This window comes from Astatotilapia calliptera, chromosome 17 (genome assembly GCF_964374335.1).
Source record: "Astatotilapia calliptera chromosome 17, fAstCal68.1, whole genome shotgun sequence".
Taxonomy (NCBI): domain Eukaryota; kingdom Metazoa; phylum Chordata; class Actinopteri; order Cichliformes; family Cichlidae; genus Astatotilapia; species Astatotilapia calliptera.
This window is the reverse complement of record NC_137438.1, coordinates 2,918,045-2,937,324: the sequence shown is the minus strand read 5'-3', so window position 1 is coordinate 2,937,324 and position 19,280 is coordinate 2,918,045. Positions and strand designations below refer to the sequence as shown.

The 19,280-nt window shown below is 42.3% G+C and overlaps 3 protein-coding genes across 4 annotated transcripts; 1 reads left to right on the top strand and 2 right to left on the bottom strand.

Annotated features, from left to right (window-relative positions):
• Positions 1–125: 125 nt before the first annotated feature.
• LOC113009422 (uncharacterized) lies at positions 126–5,819 on the bottom strand. The gene is made up of 6 exons (XM_026147699.2): positions 3,577–5,819; positions 3,383–3,454; positions 3,173–3,291; positions 3,041–3,101; positions 2,856–2,950; positions 126–1,401 (listed from the first exon to the last, which is right to left on the bottom strand). The coding sequence occupies exons 1-6, from the start codon at positions 3,610–3,612 to the stop codon at positions 420–422; spliced, it is 1,365 nt and encodes a 454-aa protein (XP_026003484.1). The 5' UTR covers positions 3,613–5,819; the 3' UTR covers positions 126–419.
• On the top strand, positions 5,760–12,594 carry krr1 (KRR1 small subunit processome component homolog). Its single transcript, XM_026147467.2, has 10 exons — positions 5,760–5,894; positions 6,420–6,595; positions 7,360–7,494; positions 7,639–7,764; positions 8,074–8,157; positions 8,465–8,521; positions 11,438–11,608; positions 11,736–11,813; positions 11,931–12,027; positions 12,160–12,594. The coding sequence occupies exons 1-10, from the start codon at positions 5,819–5,821 to the stop codon at positions 12,318–12,320; spliced, it is 1,161 nt and encodes a 386-aa protein (XP_026003252.2). The 5' UTR covers positions 5,760–5,818; the 3' UTR covers positions 12,321–12,594.
• Positions 12,595–13,772: 1,178 nt separating this feature from the next.
• Positions 13,773–18,720, bottom strand: glipr1a (GLI pathogenesis-related 1a). Of its 2 annotated transcripts, none has more exons than XM_080291832.1 (6): positions 18,463–18,720; positions 17,645–17,872; positions 17,399–17,511; positions 15,323–15,408; positions 14,219–14,245; positions 13,773–14,050 (listed from the first exon to the last, which is right to left on the bottom strand). In XM_080291832.1, the coding sequence occupies exons 1-6, from the start codon at positions 18,631–18,633 to the stop codon at positions 13,899–13,901; spliced, it is 777 nt and encodes a 258-aa protein (XP_080147958.1). In that variant the 5' UTR covers positions 18,634–18,720; the 3' UTR covers positions 13,773–13,898. The 2 variants fall into 2 exon arrangements, with proteins under 2 accessions (XP_080147958.1, XP_026003255.2); XM_026147470.2 differs by having other exon boundaries at positions 17,624–17,872; positions 18,463–18,718.
• Between the last annotated feature and the right edge of the window lie 560 nt (positions 18,721–19,280).

Sequence of the window (19,280 nt, the reverse complement as noted above, 5' to 3'; positions counted from 1 at the left end):
GGAAAAAAAATCTTGAATCTAGATGGAGACTCGTGTAGAAATGTGAATGAGTTCATAAAACTGGTCAAACTGTCATGGTGTGTTGTGACAGGCAGGTAGTAGGACCCAAACACAGGACTCTTAGGTGGAATGAAACTTAAATCAGCAGCTTTTATTGCTGGAAAAACATCTTCATTAGGGATAAATATCACAAAAACCTCAAAACTCATATAGCAACTCAACTGAACTCCAGAAACTAAAAACTAGGAAAACAAATCAGGAACTATGAACAAGAATTAAGTAAAGAACACGAAGGGGGGAAAAAACACCCAGCCCACTGAAAACTTAAGAAACCCCAAAATCATGAACAGCAATCATCAAGGAACATATTTACATATTTACAGTTACTGGAACACCAACACTGGGTCACAGTTTCAATGTCAGTCGGTGTCCTTTGGTCTGCAACAACAGCAGAGCAGACTTCTCAGTCTTTTGAAGAAGCCCTTTTTCTTCTTCTTGATCTGAAGGTCTTTGCACTTCATACTGGATTCGGGTTCAGGAAAAGCTTCCTCACAGGGAACATCAGGAACTGGCCCAATTTCCAAACGAGATCCTTTGATCTTATGCTCTTCGCCTTTAACACTGGATTTGGACTCTGCATAGGGTTCTTCACGGGGAACGTCAGCCACTGCCACACTTTCCGAAAGACCTTCAATCGTAAGGTCTTCAGCCTTCAGACTAGAAGAACTTTCAGAAAGAAGTTCCTCACAGGGAACGTCAGGCTCTTGCACACTTTCGGAAAGAGCTCCTTCAATCGTAAGGTCTTGAAAACTCAGACTGGATGCCCTTTCAGCAAGAAGTTCCTCACAGGGAACGTCAGGCTCTGGAACACTTTCTGAAAAAGATCCTTCGGCTGGTGGAACATTTGCCATTGAAAGACCGTCAGAGGAGCGCTCTCCATTTGTGTTCTTCACATCAGGAAGACTTGAAGGGGGCTCAAAGATTTCACATATCTGGATCATTGCTACATCAGCAATGGTCTTCAGCAACACTGGTGCAAAGTTTGCAACTTTGATAGACAGAATTTCTTGAGGAAATTTCTGCCTGATCTCCGTCAGGATGCTGTTGACCATATCGTCTCGGATGGAGCGGGTGAAGATGGCCTGTGTTTCCATCGCCGTGAGACTCCTGGAGACACGATCTAAAGTGGCCTTGGTGACACTCGTGGAGAGGATGCTTAGACTCTGGGAGGCCATGTTTAGGAGGGGACAAGGAGGAAGCTCCCAGAAGCTCTGGAGAACACGGGGAACTACCTCGATCACTACCTCCTGCACGGTGAGCAGTTTGCTGTTATGCTGTTCCTGCTGCTTCTCTTTTAGGATTTCAACGTAATCCTTCACCACGCTCAGGAGTTTAGGTGCTCTGTAGAAAAACATGATAAGAGGTATCTTTTAAACATTTATCTTTTAAATATTCAAAGCATCACTTAAATATTGAAACACTGTAGCTGGACTGTTAACCCTGTAACCACCTTTGTATCATACATGAGTTTCTGAGACCTCGATCTGAAGTTCTCTGATGACTCTGCAATAGTCGGCCTCATCACTGATGGGGACGACAAGGAGTACAGAGGACTGACTCAAGACTTTGTGGACTGGTGCCAGCTGAACTACCTCCAGATCAACGCCAGTAAAACCAAGGAGCTGGTGGTAGACTTCCGCAGGCACAAGCATTCTCCACTGCAACCACTGAACATCCAGGGTATGGACATTGAGGCTGTGGACAGCTACAGGTACCTTGGTGTTCATCTGAACAACAGACTGGACTGGACTCATAACTCAGACGCCCTCTACAGGAAAGGGCAGAGCAGGCTGTACCTGCTGCGGAGACTCAGGTCGTTTGGGGTGGAGGGCCCACTCCTGAAGACCTTCTATGACTCTGTGGTGGCTTCTGCTATCTTTTATGGTGTGGTCTGCTGGGGTGGCAGCATCTCTGCTGGGGACAGGATGAGACTGAACAGGGTGATCCGAAGGGCCAGCTCTGTTCTAGGATGCCCTCTGGACCCAGTGGAGGTGGTGAGTGACAGGAGAACGGCGGCTAAGCTGTCATCCCTGTTGGACAACGTCTCCCACCCCATGCAGCAGACTGTGACAGCACTGAGCAGCTCCTTCAGTGGGAGACTGCGGCACCCACGGTGTGGGACGGAGAGATTTCGCAGGTCTTTCCTCCCCACTGCTGTCAGACTCCACAACAAAGACTTTAACTGAACAAACACACACATCCACACATGTGCAATAACACTAAGTGCAATAATCCTTTCTGGCATCGTTGTATTTTTACTCAGTTGTATATAGCATTCGTATTCTATTTTTATCTTATTGTATATTTTTATTCTATTTTATTCTACTGTATATAGTATATTATTTTATTTTATTCTGTACAGCTGTGTACTGTATTTATTCTTATTGTATTCTAATTTTTGCGTCATAACTTTTGCACTGTCCACTTCCTGCTGTGACAAAACAAATTTCCCACGTGTGGGACTAATAAAGGTTATCTTATCTTATCTCATCAACATGATCAATACTTGCTATAATTTCAAAATATTATGGACAAAAAAAGTTTTTTTTGTCTAAAATTAACATTGTCGTTAACAAAAAGTTGCCAAAAACACCCAGTGTATCAAATGTGATACAAAAAATATGATAAATACATGATAAAAGTAAATCATACACAACATGACATAGCAAAGAACTAATTTGTGGCTTTTGTTTAAAGGGTTAATAAACATCTCAGTTCCAAAGAATCTGAATTTTCTGGCTGTTTTTTGATGGGTTGGGTCTTACAGGGTTAATGACTGTATACATGTGACTCACTGAAATTTAGGAGGCACGGCCTCTGGGAACTGAAGAAGCATTCTGGCTTCAAATTCAACGTCCCTCATTTTATTGATGACGTTCACCGCCCACACCTGAAACAGAAAACACATTTACAGTGCGCTTATGTTTAAAGGTTATGTGAACATAATGAAAAAAAAGTCTTGTGGGTTTTCTCGTCTTACCAGCCTTAGAAGAGGTTTGGCTTCCTCTTCTTCAAAATCCTCTAATTCAAACTCCCACAGCCTTCAAAAGAGAGCAAAGCAGAGGTTTTACACGTCATCACAAACAGACTTTCAGATGTGACAGTAACTCACTGCTCTCTGAGTGTCTCCCTGCTCTTCTCCACCAAAAGATCTCTCAGATCTTCAGCAGTGAGGTTCGGTGGAATTAGATCTTCCTGCTGAAGTCTGAGAAACTCCGTCATAATCGCAATCTAAAAGTAAAGGAGACATTTAATCACCACCACTCTCAGAAATGACCTGATATTTTCTGTCAGCTTTGGTTTGCATGAATCTGGGTCTAACCTGAGTCCTGTAGCCCGGAAGATGCCAGCAGATCTTTACAGCAGTTTCATAAATCGGTGTGTTGAACAACACCTGTCAAAGAAATAGCAATTTAGTCATTGTTACTTAAAATGATTCTCAGTTTGTCAACTTTTAAAACTACAACAAATTCTTCAAATTATTGAAATGCAGTAAAAACTAAAACGGTCAAATACCCTGATAGGTTTATAGATTCCTTGACTTGATTCCATTTCGACGTTTTCAAATCACAGTCGGGAAGAAAAACTTTAACTGCTCTCCAACGATGGCGTACGGGGGATCTGGACCTGAAAATGCTCTCAGCTCGGTGGTCTCGCACAGATGAGCTCTTTTGACAGTCTGATGTTTATTTATGTTTATTTATCTGAAGCCTGACAGCAGCTGGTATATACACAGCTTTGGATAAACTGGCCCTTTAAACAGCCCAGAGGAAGAAGAGACCTCTGCGTTATCAGTAGAGCCTAAAGCCAGAAGCACAATAATAATAATACTGTTAATATTATTTTTTATAGCAATAATACCCCAAATAATTAAGTCATTAACTACTAGGATGCCTACTGACATGTTTTCTTAGTTACTCATATTTAGAGAGGCCACATTCGTCATGCTTCACAGGAGGTCAGGAGTGACCGATGAAAGTGATGCTACGTTAGAGTCTGTCCCTGGACTGGTTGTTTGCTTCTCTATGAGTTCAGCAGGAGGAGGTGAACCCACAGCTGGGAGCGGTTCTCTAGTGGGTTCAGTATCATACTTGTGTTCATCCTGGTCTGAACCTGGTCAGAAGAACTCACTTCACTTTTGAAAATTCAATACTAGTCCCACATTTATAAAAGGTAACCCCAAACAGTCTACAACGGTTGTTTTCTCTCCACCAAAGCAAATTTGTTTGAAGAGCTTTTTGTAACTTCACTTCTCCAAAAAGCAAATAAAGAGAATAAACAAAAAATTACTGAACGATCGTCAGAATTACCAGAGCTAACGTAGATCGGTTTATGCACTTGAGTCAGGAGGGGTAAGAAAAGTGCCTGAATTGACTGCAATCTGCAATCTACTGACATCTAATGGTGACATTTAAACACGTGGTAACTTTAATGATACTTGAAAATAGGCCAGGATCTGCACTGCTTCAGCCTGAGCCTGTTCAGTCAGCACAAACAGTCGTGTAATAATAATAAATATGACTTTTCCTTCCTTTTCCATAAAAAGGGATGTCTCACGTGCTCACTGCAGTTACAGTAGTGTTACTAGAAATATTAAGACACAAATGGCAGTAATACTTTATAAAAGGCCTAATGACTAAAATCAGGTAACTTAGGTACAGATGCTCAACTGCTCATTAAGACAAATCAGCCAGTCACATGACTGGAAATCGGTGCATTTACAGTAGGCATGCAGACCTAGTCATGATGACAAAGGTCAAACTTACCACCTTTAGGTGACTGAATGACATAAGACAGCAACGTGCAGGTATTTGTAATTTTTCTGCGACCTCTATCTCTGTGTTTGATCATCAGTCTGCAAAGGCAATGTGTTTTTTGGTACTCCGAAAAATGTACACATGTACTCTGCATACAGCAACAGAGCACTGATCTTTCCTGCCATTTCACATTTGTTGTGCTTAGAGTGCAATATAAGATTTTCCATTTATAATATGTTCCATACTTAACCGTTTTGGAGACTTTTATGTTGTTTGGCAGGATAATGGCATCACATTGAATTTTAGGTGTTAAAAATACACAGTGACTGATTTTCATGTCAACAAGTAAATAAATATTCTGATGAAGAGCCACTAAAGGAAGCTTTTGGAATAACTCTCAGCAGTAATGTGGACGTGAAATAGTTGGTAGACATATTATTAACCCTATGAGAAAAAGCTTTAGTTCTATTCAGGTACAGAGACGTATTTAGGCTACAGGAAACAGTTTTATTCAAATACTGTCAAAATATTGTCAAAATGCTATAGTGGTGATCCGTGACTGCCTTTTTAAAGTGACCCATTGTAAAGTGACTGCAAATATTGTGGAACAGATTCATAGTGTTTAATTGCTTGTGTGCCGGATGGATTAAACACGAAAAACAGGAGCTGCAGAAACCCAGTAATGCTGAAGACGCATGCAAGGAATCTATCTGTGCGTTTGCATCTGTGTGTCAGAGTGTGTGTATGTTTTTACCTTTAATTTGAGACACACACACACAGAGAATGCCTACAGCATTCACACAGTAAGCTTCGTACAGTTAAGCACAATCACTACATGACAGAAACACAAGCTTAATCGCTCTATCATTAAAAATGGTATCCATGTTTGCCTGAATAAAAACAAACAGGTGAGATGTTAGAAAGCTTTTATTTTTATTTTAGTAGACGCTCCAGGTTGCACCAGGAAGAGTACTGTACGTCACTTCCGTTTCTTCTCAGCAATGGCGTCCTCCACAGCCAGTGACGGCGTGAGTGAGGAGCAAACGGGGGAAAAATCGAAGAAGACTAAAAGCCAAGGTGAGTTAGATTGTTTCGCGTCAGATGAGGTTAAGTGACACCAGCGAGCCGTCCCGCGTGAACAACAGGATTGTTTCCCAGCTTTAGACGACGGCTGCGAGCCATGCTGGAGTTCTGCTAGCATGGCGGCTCTCGCATTGTAAACAGATTGTTTGGTGAGTGCAGTTACCCTCACTCGCTAAATGGTCGCATCAAGAAAAAATAACCCGAACATTTACTTTTCACATACTTAAACTGACAAGTGTTTGCTGACGCCGGGCAGCTAGCTATTACCTGCCGGGATTCAAACACGTTTCCAAAGTCTGCAGCCTGAGTCGCCTCAGCCAGGGGAACACGTCGATGATGAGAATTTCAAACGTGTCTTATTTTAGTCAGTGGACTGTTCTCCGCGTTCCTTCAGTATATCTTTTCAATATTCTGTCTCTAACTCACCCTGTTCCCTTTGCTTAAGTATACCTCGTGTTGGTAGTCCATGCCTCCGTTGTAGTAACGTTGTAGTAACGTGACTTCACGTGCGTCCTGCAGTGGATGAATCCGAACTCCTGACAGTTCCCGATGGATGGAAGGAGCCACTGTTCACCAAAGAGGATAACCCCCGCGGTTTGCTGGAGGAGAGTAGCTTTGCCACCCTCTTCCCCAAGTACAGGGAGGCCTACTTGAAAGAGTGCTGGGCTCTGGTGGAGAAGGCTTTAGGAGAGGTGGTGAGTCAGAACAAGCTGCTTGCACTGAACACAGATGATAATACTTGTCTGTCAGCTGTATCTCAATTATAATGTAGCTCAATGAAGAAAGTCAACCTTTTTTTTTTTTACCACTTTCTTTAGTCTAATCAGGTTGTATGCTATCTTGTATTAATGTACACATATAGTGGATATAAAGTCTGCACTCCCCTGTTAACAGATTTACAATGTAAAAAAGGTTCCAGGATAAATTATTTCAGGGTTTTAAAATTTTATTGTGACCTATCACCTGTAAGTTCAAATGAAAAAACACTGAAATCTTGTAAGCGGAGGAATAGAAATGAGAAATTCAGCACTAGTGGTCCAAATGTGTTAGTTTGTGTTCTTTTACTCGGCCAAATCGCTACAACAACATATGCTGACCACACAACCTCTCAGGAGGTTGTGTGGTCAGCATTGGAAATTGTGGAATGTGTCACTGTTTAAAGATGCCCACGACACCTTTAAGCAGTGAGACTTCTTTGATGCTTTGTAAGCTCTTTGTATCTTTCAGCAAAGGCCACGGTCCACAGTGTCAGAAAGTCCTACAGCTGAACTATATTTGAATTCATTTTGAACACTGCCACATCCCCAGTTATTATCACACATTATTTTGGTTTTATTTCTCTCCTCTGTAACATTTTCTCACAGTTAAGTGTTAAGTTGGCTCTTACATTGGCAGCTTTACGAGGCTGAATTGCCGACCTGAGCTGTTCACATACTGAATCATTTGTTGTTGTTCTCAGCACATTAAACCTTCTTTGGACCTAATAGAAGGCAGCATGACAGTCTGCACCACTAAGAAGACCTTTGACCCTTATGCCATTGTGAGAGCCAGAGATCTTATTAAGCTGCTGGCGAGGAGTGTGCCATTTGAACAGGTAACACTACTGTGCCAGTTTGCAGCATGCACAACATGTAGATTTCATCCTTTAATGTTTTCGAGTATGTGTGTGATTGCTGTCACTAAGCACTCAGAGTGATGCAGACTTTTTGATACCTCAGTGATGTGTTGTTGCCTCCAGGCTGTAAGAATATTACAGGATGACATCGCCTGTGACATCATCAAAATTGGCACTATGGTGAGGAGTAGAGAGCGGTTTGTGAAGCGAAGGCAGCGACTCATTGGCCCCAAAGGCTCCACCCTAAAGGTGAGTCACACCAGAGTCCAGCTTTCTGAGGTCTTTCTGTCTGAAGTTAATCACGGCTTCCACAGAGTGTTGTGATGGATGTTAGGAAAAAGTAGGAGAATCCAATTTGTTTCTAAATCATGAATTGTGCATCTGTGTCACTGATTTTCACCAGTCTGCAATGTAAACAAGTCTGTGTTGTGTACTTTTGAATCAACGTCAGTAGGTGGCAGCATTTATCGGTCCATGTGTCTTTGCAACTCTCGTTAACAGATGATTTCTTTTGAAGTTCTGTCTGTGTGCTTCATGTTGCCTGTTGCTTCTCTGCAGGCACTGGAATTACTGACCAACTGCTATGTGATGGTGCAGGGGAACACGGTGTCTGCACTGGGACCCTACAGCGGATTAAAGGAGGTAAGACTGTCAGTAATGGGCGACTAAACATAATAAGATCAGTTGTATTAATGAAAAGGTGCCTACGCTGACTACTTTAGTGTGTTTGTTTATCCTGTGACATCAGGGTATACAGAACCTCCTGACAGCTAAACATCTGAGCCCACTGTGTGGGTTCATGCGTGGGAGTAAAAGAGAGAAGTTGTTGGTGTAATACAAACGCTCTTCAGTTTGGGTTTAGCTAAACCTGATGGAGAGGTGAACTGTTACTGTAATGAGACAAAGAATGTTGAAGCATTTATGATTTTCTTCTGCCTCTGCTTTTCAGGTTCGTAAAGTGGTGTTGGACACCATGAAGAACATTCATCCCATTTACAACATCAAGGTGTGTTCAAACTGCTGCAGAAACAATAGTCAGAGTGAAACTGCGCTGCATTTATGCCCAGTGATGATGTTTTCCATCCTTGTTCTTGATTTCCTGACTGAAGTCCATCTCTCTGGGTTTGCACGCCAAGGTTGGCTCAGCCCAGAGCTGAGGGCATGAAAGAGCATGCTTCACAGAGCTGACTATTTAAAATAGGACTTCCTGTTTTGTATGAGTCACAGAATGTTATTTAAATTTCCTAACCAGTAGTTACAGCTTACAGCACTGTGCAGAAGTCTTTAGCCAGCCATCATTTTAATATATTTTACTTCCATGGAGCCAGACTTTCTTGTAAAAGTCTGAATAGTAGCTCTACATTTCTTTTCATGGGGTCTTTTCTTCCCTCATTCCTTTACAGTCGAGGTACCTGATCATTTTCATAGGAATGTTTTTCCAATATTTTACAACAGAAAAATATTCCTCCTGAACAGAACATCAAAGGGAGCCTGTTGAGCTGGTTCAGGCATCAACATAATGCCTCCTTGAAAACCTTCTAACTGAAGTATTCCAGGCTTTGAAGAAGCTATTCTTAAGGGAAATTAACTGGGAAAAAGGGTTAAATTACACAAGCCCTGAACTAAAAATGTCAACAGGTCTGATGGATTGAAACTCTAAATGTTCCTGCTCGTATTAGAGGTTAGGACAGAGATACAACAGTGAGTTTCCAGCGTCTGTAAAACACACTGGAGGTTCTGTCTAGGGCTGCTCGATTATGGCAAAAATGATAATCACGATTATTTTCACTGAAATTGAGATCTCGATTATTTGATGATGTTTATTTAACAATAACAATGTGTTGAATAATGACTTTAAAGATTGTCATAAAATAGTGTGCAAATACTGATAACAGTGCAAATGTTTGCAATATAAAAAATAAATGAAAAATGTAAACATCTGTTTAGTGAACTTTGCAGTGTTGCTCTGTGGTGCAGCTACGACACTGTAGCAAAGTTTACACACTGTGTCCACTTGATCCACGTCTGACTCCGCCAACCCATAATGTTTCCACACCACTGAAGGTTTTTTACCTCTCTTTTCAACCAGCGGCAGTCACTCTCCTCTCCAAATAACTACTGCTCAGCTTTCCGAGCTTCCCTCGGGTCCTCTTAATCAGCGGTCCCCAACCCCCGGGCCTCGGACCGGTACCGGTCCGTTAGTCGTTTGGTACCAGGCCGCGAGAGTTGAGGCTCAGGTGTGAAATGTATATTTTTCAGGGGTTTTATCGGTTTTCAGCGTTATTTTGTTATCGTTTTTATCGTTTACTTGGTTTTCCTGGGTCTTTTCACGTGTGTTATGAATAAATTTTCTTTTTTTCGGTACCAGTACTAGTTTTATTTTGTTGTATTTATCCGCGACACCTTAAAGGCCGGTCCATGAAAATATTGTCGGGCATAAACCGGTCCGTGGCGCAAAAAAGGTTGGGGACCGCTGCTCTCAGTGTTGCCAACTCCTCAGTAAGGAAAATCGCTATTGGTTGTCCTAAAAGTCGCTAGAAGTCGCCAAATGACGTCATCGCCTAATTTGTATAATTGGTCATGCTAATGTAATTGTAACCTACGTTGTTGGAGAGAGAAATAACATCGTGGAAGAGACATAAAGTGAGTAAAAACGTCCTAAATGCAGTTAGAATTTATTTAGAACTACAAATTAAATTTCTTTTAGCAATTATTGTTTTTTAATGTCACAATTCCAACCCTGCTCCTTTATCCGGGCCTGGACTGGCAAAAGTGACCCGAAATTGGCACTCTGGTGGAGTTAGTTTGTGTGTGAGAGTGTTTGTTTATAAGTAGTTTTAAACCTTGTGATCCACAAAACAGCATAACAGTAGAAGAAGAATTGACTGCGTTAGAGTCAGTGCGGGAGCAGCGGCTTCACTCATGCGCGATTCATTTGCCCTTTGGACGCATGGGTGTGAACATCTCCTGCCCTGATAACAGCGGGGGAGGACTATCCTCCGCCTGGGAGAGCTTTGGCACAGGTGAGGTGCCCACGGCAGCACCCGCTGCTTGTTGAGAGTAAGAGCGATACGCATTTTCACGTCAAAAAGTCGTCATAAATAAGTCTCCAATAATACCAGAAAAAGTCGCCAGATTTGTCGCTAGTCGCTTTTTAGAAAAAAAGTCACTAAGGGGGTCTGAAAACTCCCTAAATATAGCGACAAAGTCGCTAAGTTGGCAACACTGGCTGCTCTTAATTGTTGTGACACGTGTTCGAAATGCAGAGAGGTGCGCTGGATTTGCCACACGGAGCAGCGCGAGAGTAAAGCACGAGGGAGGAGCTAATAATCGGCTCAGTCATTTTTTAATGATCGTTGAAAGCCCAGATCGTAATCGTGATTAAAATTCGATTAATTGAGCAGTCCTAGTTCTGTCGTGGTTTCAGTGGTGGAGGTCTCGTCAAAATTGGTGGTGGTCTGCTGATTGCAGAAAAATACCTTCAGATTCTGAGCTGTCATGCAATACCATCTGGAAGACATGACAGCGATCTCAAACTCACTGCCAATGCAGGAAAAGCATATCTGATGGAAAAGCAGATCAGTGTTATTCAAACTGTGTGGGATCATCTTGTGAACAGAACAAAAGAAGAGCCTTGGAATTTCCTCTGAGACGTTGACTTGTTGGAAATGTTCTTTGGTTTCGTTGGTTTCCATTTATGTTTGCACATTTCAGTAAATCCCTCCACTTACCGCTGCACTTATTTCCCAGTTTTCTAGCAAAAAACGAAATAAGCGACTTTTGCACAGTGCAGTCTTTAATAAAACAGCATTTTACTGCAGTCACTACATAAGGTGTAAATACACAACATGACCAAAGTATTGCATCTTTATAACTGCTGTTCTGCCCCTCCATCACCACCACCCACGGCTGCAACCATCAGACTCTGATGATCAAACGGGAGCTGTCCAAAGACCCCGAACTGCGGATGCAAAACTGGGAGCGCTTTCTGCCCAAGTTCCGACACAAGAATCTTGCCAAGCGCAAGGAACCCAAGAAGAAGAGCGTGAAGAAGGAGTACACCCCGTTCCCTCCTCCACAGCCAGAGAGCAAGGTCAGGGGAAGCATGTTTGAAGAATTTCAGTGTTTCTAATGTATAACAAACACACACAACCGCTGAGACTAAATTGCATGTTGAGGCAATTTAAAGTACGTTTCAAATATGTGGACTTCCTATGCAGGTTGACCAGGAGCTGGCCACAGGAGAATTCTTCCTGCGGGAGAGTGTGAAGAAAAGGAAGAAGATGGAAGAAATCAAGGTGAGAATTTATAGTGGCTTTGTCTCTTTCGGTTTTCTTCAGGCTGCTTTTGAGTTTCAGTGGCAGCAACCAAGCATTGTGTAACGTCGCCTTTGTAAACTTCCTTCCTCTTTGTAGGTGAAACAGGCCACCGCACTGACCAAGAAGCAAGAAGAGCGGAACAAAGCCTTCATTCCTCCTAAAGAGAAGCCTCTGATGAAGAAGACTGCTAAAGGTAGAAATATTAAAACAAGCACTGATCTCAGAACCTAGCAGTGACAAATTAAAGGAAAAACCTGGATGCTTGAGCACTTGGTATAGCTTTGCCCTTAATTTGTCCATTCTTGTCTCATCTATGTATCCACAGCTCCTACAGAAGGCAAGCTGGACATCGAAGCTATAAAGGACAAAGTAAAAAAAGCCAAAACAAAGAAACTGGGTGCTCCACCATTAAACCCTGCACCTCCCACCAGCAGCACCACTGAAAAGAAGAAGAAGAAGAGCAACAAAGCGAAAAGCAAAGGCTAACTGTGCACTGTTCCCTGTGCTGTGGCACTTGTTGGACAGAGAAAAGACTCTGAGCTCACAGCAAGAAGAATTTCAGTGAATGTGTAGAGCGTGGATCAAGATGATGCTTCGTCTGTCTTGACTTTCCTTTTTACAGTGTTACACAGTGACGGGAATGTGTTGGTTTTTTCCTTCTGTTTGACTCGCTTGCTATTAATTATTTCCAGAGGGAAAAAAATGTAAAATTAAAGGAGTTATTTTTTCTTTTTTAAATAAACTAGGTCTTGTTTTCTTACATTTCCCTTAATTTCCATTTTTGCTGTGTTACCATAGATGCCCAGTCTCCAAAACCTTAAAGAAATACACCCATTATTAGGCACACCTTTCAAGGCCTGGGTTGGACCCTTTTTGCCTTCTGAAGTGCTTTCTTTGATTTGCACTATAATGGGAATAAGGCATTCCAATCACTTCCATGGCTACAGGTGTATTAAGTCAAGTATCTGGGCATGCAGATTGCTTCTACCTGTATTTGTGAAAGAATGGATTGCTCTCAGGAATGCTATGCTCCTAAATATTTCACAGTAAACTGTTGATTGGTATTACATCAAAGTGGCGAGGCGCAGAGTACGCAGAGATCACCATCTTTCTTTAGAGTCGATCACTACAGACATTTTCATGGCCCCAACTTTGTGGGAGCAGTTTAGGGACTGTTCCAACATGACTGTGCATCAGTGCACAAAGCAAGGTCCAGAAAGACCTGGACAAGCAAATGAGGTGTGAGTAAACTTGACTTGAGTCTTGACCTCAGTCCAACAGAAAACCTTTGGGATGAATTAGCAACAGCGAGCCACGCCTTCCCATCCAACATCAGTGTCTGACCTCACAAATGGGCTTCTGGAAGAATGGCCACAAATTCCCATTTAAAATAAAACTCCTTAACCTTGTGGAAAGCCTTCCTAGAAGAGTTGAACCCAGGCTTACTGCTCTCTGGCTATAAGCCATATGGTCGCCTGTTCCCCCACTCAGCCTAACTGTGCCCCCCACTCTGCAGCTGGATGTCACTCAAGTCTCAAGTTCATATGTGTGTGAAAGCAAATGAGCGAATACTTTTGGGAGTATCGTGGACGTTAACCACGTGCTGGACCACCTAGTGACCACAGATCTTGGTCCTTGGACATGACAGCATCACACAGTTGCTTGTCTGTACATGAATGGTGCAAATCCCCCATTCTGCTCTTACTGGAGCCCAACTGATACAAGGTTTGTGTTGTGCATTAAAAAAATGCTCTTATGCACGCCCCGGTTTGAACGCGTGGCCGAGTCACTGTTGTCATCAGCTCGTAGCGGTCTGGCCATTCATCTCTGGCCTGACCACCTTAAACGTGCTGTCAAATGAAAGATTACTTTTGAGCACTGACTTTGTTGTTGGTGCTATAATGTGAGACTGATAGTGGAGTTGATAGTTGATAATAATTAAGCAGAGATAAAAGTAATTTTATTAATTTTCATACATGTTACATTTGTGGGCCTAAGCCTCACATGGACAGAATAATTTGCTTAATGTCTAAAGGAAATCAGTGTTGCTCAGGCCAAGCTGCTTTATTCATAGCAGAATGCATCAGGGTAGAAGTAGTGGACTACATACGCTGTAATGAAAGTGAAGCTGAGGGCAACCGGCCGAGCGATCAGAACGCTGACAGGGCTAGAGCTGCTGGTATCCGAGGTGTCCCAGTCTGGGCTCCAGTTGTAGCCTGGAAATGCAAAAATGGTTTTTATGACAAATTCTGAGTGCAGTGGAATGTGCTGCTTACTTCATTACTACACACTGACAAACTTCAGCTGTGGACTTTTAAAGCCATGTGAGCTACACCTTACCCTTCACTGCTATTATTTTTTGGCTTAATCACCATCAGACTTACTTTTCTGTGAATCACGTTCAGGACTACCTGCAACAACATTAAGACACAAGAGAACAAGGTGACATTTTTTAAGATGTAAACGCACAGCTCAATGACTGTGAGTAATAACTGTATTTTACCGCATTCATTAATCCTTAATCATCCAAGTAGCATACAGGCTACTTGGACCTATTTAGTGACTTTGGTTATAAAATAATAGGAAAAAAATGTAATTTTCTCTCGAGCCCAAAATAGTTGAGGAGTTGCAGAAATGTGAAGCAAAACCTGGGCGGAGCGGAGTTCCCTGTCTCTGTTCAGACGCTACCCTGTGATTGCCTTGTGCTAAAGTGAACATCACCATGAAGCTTGTTGTCTCTTTTTTCTGAAACCATTTGAATTTTGCAACGGTAACCAAGTTACGGTCATTTAAAGAGAGGATGTAAAACGGACCTCATGGTTCATGGTAAAAAGATAAGGGGGTTAGTCATGGTGGAAGATTAGGTGCTCCCCGTCCTCCACCTGCTTCCTTCTTTTTGTTTGGTCTTTTATAAGTTTGTCCTACACCAGCTTTTATGTCATACCTTTTCTCTTTTTAGTTTCAGGGGATACATGCAGTCCAAGTGGGGTTTTATATTATTATTAAATACTTTAAAAATGTTTAAAACCAGTGTCACTTCCAAGAAAACACTGACTTTTTTGGCCTCCTTTAGTCAGAATTCTGCTTTTTTGATGAAGGGATGAGAGTTTTTCTCTTGGAGCTCCTTCACACCACCCTAAATGTGTTTTCCTATAACAGAGGGCCTGGGCAGCATGCACGGTGAACATTCCAGGTTGCAGATTACAACCCGCAGACAGCAAGCATGAACTTGTTTATTTACAATGATTCACATTCGCTGACACAGGACACGATTCATGAATCCTGTAGGTTTGTGAAAATGACAGCAAGAACATTACTGTGCAAATGTCAGTTAATGAGGCCCACTGTGTTAAAGAGTTAATATCCATGCTGATTTCTAATCAGAATTTTCACATCTTTAAAATGAGCTGTGCTGAAATTTGAACTTGTGGTTTGATTGAAGATAAGCAGCAACTTTTCACACTGAACCAGAGACACTTGATACTTACGACAGAGTTTATTCTCACAAGTGCCACTGCACCTCAAGCAGGCTCCCCCCTCAGATGCATATGGGTGCTGTCCGATTATATTACCCCTGTAAAAGAAAAGAAACAGAGGCTCAGTCACCTCACCACACTCTAGGTGGAAAATTTCTGGAATTATCTTCACTTCCCCTTATCATCTTACCTCCGCCTCCCACGTTATCACACACACACACACATCTGCTTGCTTCAACATAGGGTCATTTTAAAGATGACGTTTCTTTCTTTCATTGTTATTGTCAAAAGATCCCAGAAAAACATATAAATCAGTGATATTAATTTGTTTCTCAGTACTTTCTGCTTATAGTAACCTCTTTATACCACAAAAAAGGTTAGGGGAGAAGGACAGGATAAAAGTGAAGGTATGGAAAAGAGCCAAAGATTATTAATAACTTAACACACAGTGGGTTCGTTCCAACAGTCCATGCTGCTTAGGGAGGGTCCTAAAAGTGAGAGAAGTGACCTGTGAGTATCTGTGTGGCATCCATACTAAGAGCTGTTCCAATTCTGGAGCTGCAAACATCCTTGCTAAAAACATGCTTCCTTTAGCATAGGATACACTGGACCTTTATGAAAGGGGAGGAGAAAACACTGTCCCATAATTAATTGTGGCCATTCATAAAAACAACAGACATTATTTTTAAAAAAGTGTCTCAGATCATTGTAACTGCACCCTTGCTCCCTTTTTTAGTTCATTCACTTCTCATTAGTACATGAGGATCTGCCTGGCCCAGGCAGACTGGCCCTAAACTTTCCTTAGTCTTTAAAATTTCGCCTTTGAATCATACTGAATGATATTTTTTACAGACTATTTTCGTTTGTATGACTTCCATAAAACAACGGGGTTAGAACACATTGTCCCAGGTAAGATTTTGTAGTCTGCAAACAGGAGTTTCAGAACGGCAGACATCCAGCATCACATTGTTAGGGAGAGACCATAGCTGGACTGGCCATCGGCCCACCAGGCATCTGCCCGGTGGGCCGATGGTGATTTTTAGTTTTTATGGGCCGATGATTTTTTTGGGAGGGTTTTTTTGTGACGGTATAAACAATGAAAGGTGTTGGATTGTCCAGATGCTGACCGGTGTGTAAAAATAACTCAGTTGTTTGGTGGTGGCTATGGCGGAGCTTCCACAGAGGCCAGCAGGTGGATGAGGGAAAGGTTAGGCAGGAGGAGCAGAGACCCGAGGTGGCCGCCAGTCCGAGCGTCAGGTGAACTGAACTTCAGGTAAGAAGTTATGACTAGGGATGGGTACCGTATCCAGTGCCATTGTGGCACCGCTTCTGACATAAACGGTAGTAACCAGACCGACAAGCAGCGCACATTTTGGTGCTTTATTTCGGTGCTTTTTTTTCCCTGAGATGTCACACACTTTGAATTCTAGCCAATCATTTTACCTTTTCAAGGATAGTAGGCGGGCCCAAGTACGTACATTCTTTTAGAGCAGAGCTACAGATTAAAAATGCCCAAGGCGAAGCAGTCAAAAGTCTGGCTGTACTCCACAGCAAAAGATGCAAACTCAGCAGCAACAAGTGCTTTAAGCTGACACTGTGCAAAGGAGGTAACTTTTCATAAGGTTTTTGAGATAAGACGGGGCCAGGGAGCCAATGACAAGAAGCCAGTATGGGAGAGATATGCTCAGTCTTTCTACTCCAGGCCTCGAGGGCCGGTGTCCTGCAGGTCTTAGATGTGTCCTTGATCCATCACAGCTGATTTAAATGGCTAAATGGCCTCCTCAACATGTCTTGCAGTTCTCCAGAGGCCTGGTAACGAACGAACCATTTGATTCAGGTGTGTTGACCCAGGGTGAGATCTAAAACCTGCAGGACACCGGCCCTCGAGGCCTGGAGTTTCCACCCTGGCTCTAGTTCCTGTGGGTACTCTCACAGCAGCATTTTGGATGAGTTGACTGCGGCATAACACATACGTATAAACAAATTCCTTTTTTCACATGACACTCAGGGCAGCCCAGAATAACCTGCTGAGACAAAAGTTTTCATTTGCTAATTTCACTGTGTTATTTAAACATGTTTTCAACTTACGCTGTGGCATAGTTGCATACAAAGAGGACACCTTTTTCATTACTGAAGTGCTTGATGCCATCTGGGCACAGCTGTACTGCACATCCAACTTTGTAGGTGCTGGCCCACACAACCTGCAAAGACCAAAGAGGTTAAAGTGTCACATGCAGAAAAATATAAAAATCATGGTTCACTTTTTTCTCTTTTTTTTCTCCACATTATGCATGCAGTAGAAAGGTCACATACCTGTGTGTAGTGGCCACAAACCTTATTGCAGCTGTTCTTTTGGTAGCTGTAGTCTTTTACTTCATCCACCCATCTCTTTATGGCTTTTGCTGTATTAAATTGTGATGGTGGATGGGCTGTCCATATGTTTTCTCCCACAGAGAGAAAGATAGGGTGCACGCGGGAAGCATCTTTGAGGTAAATGTTGTGATCAAATATACAGCGCTTTGCCCACGCTTTTGCAGTAATGGCTAAGGCCTCATCCCACGTCTGGATAAGCAGATACAGAAGATTTGAAGCATTAGACCTCATCTTTTGTTAATTCAGTTTTTTCTAACACGCTAGTTTCATTTTCGTGCATACACATTTCTGACTTCAGTCAGTACATTATTTGTGATACACAAGCAGAAGTAAAAAGTCAAATGGCTGAGTCGACTTCCAAACTTGTGGCGAGGTTTTTGCCACAACATTTGCAGTGCACTTTAGCCATGCCAGAAAGGCAGTTTGAGTGCAATCTATTGCACAGTTTTGTTGTCACCGAACTGTTCTTTATTTCTTTACTTACCGAAGATCTTTTCTATCTGTGACTATCGGTGGCTTTGTCTGTCTTTTATATTACTTCCTCTGACTTCTGCTTAATAACGTCAAGTCTGCTTTGTGAATGTGTTGCATGAAGCTTTGTACAACTGTACATGCTTTAATAACTTTCTTTCCCTCACCTCCTCATTCCCAACAAAGTCTGCAGACAGATCACAGAAGACATGAACAAGTCATTTTTTTCTATCACTGCTTACTCACTGTGATTTTATTACTGCTTTCCAGAACTAGAGAGAGGAAACAAACGCCATTTCTTCACGTACCATGTACAGCATGTCGGTAGCAGGGGGACTGACAGATGACCGCGCCAAGTTGTGCTCCTTCACACATTCCTCAATGAACTTCAAATCACTGATTTCTGGCAGTGAAATCGAGCGCACACCAGAATCCAGGATAATGCAGGCCCACAGCAACCTCTCCACTGCACTCGCCATGCTCCAGATCAGTAAAGTGAAACAAGCTAAAGCGGTGATGTTGTGGTTTGTTGTCGCTTTGACATCTGTCAAGTTGCTGCAGGAAATTACACTTTGAAGAGGAACAGGATGTTCTTACAACACCTAAGAAACCAAAACATGTTCAGAATGGTTCATGTATACATACATAAAGAATCTGCTAAACTGAGATAAAACAGAGATGTGGCTCATTTATGCTTCTTCTCGCCTTTTTGAAGTCTGAATTTGTTACTTTCTCTGAATATTTGCCTAGTTATCCTGACATGTTCAGACAAGATCTGGCCTGTGTGCCATGTTTACATTTTTTTTCTTTCTTTCTAGAAAAAATAGTGATGTAAGAAAAAAAAATTTCCCCATCAGCATCTGCATAGTCGGTTCCTTCTCCAGCTCGGCCTGTTATCTTAGAACGTTTCTTACCCATCTCACTACCAGAGCTGGTAAAAGTAGTTTTCAATGAAAGCATCGTCCTGTTCACTTGACATTTTACCTGCATCGTTATTCAAAAATGTCTTCCAGTCTATCGGCCCCTGTGTGCTCACCATAATTGACACTTCACCGGTGTCTGGTAAAGTCCCTGCTTATTTTAAAAAATGCTGCCCAATGCTTACAGGCCAATCTCAAAAATACCG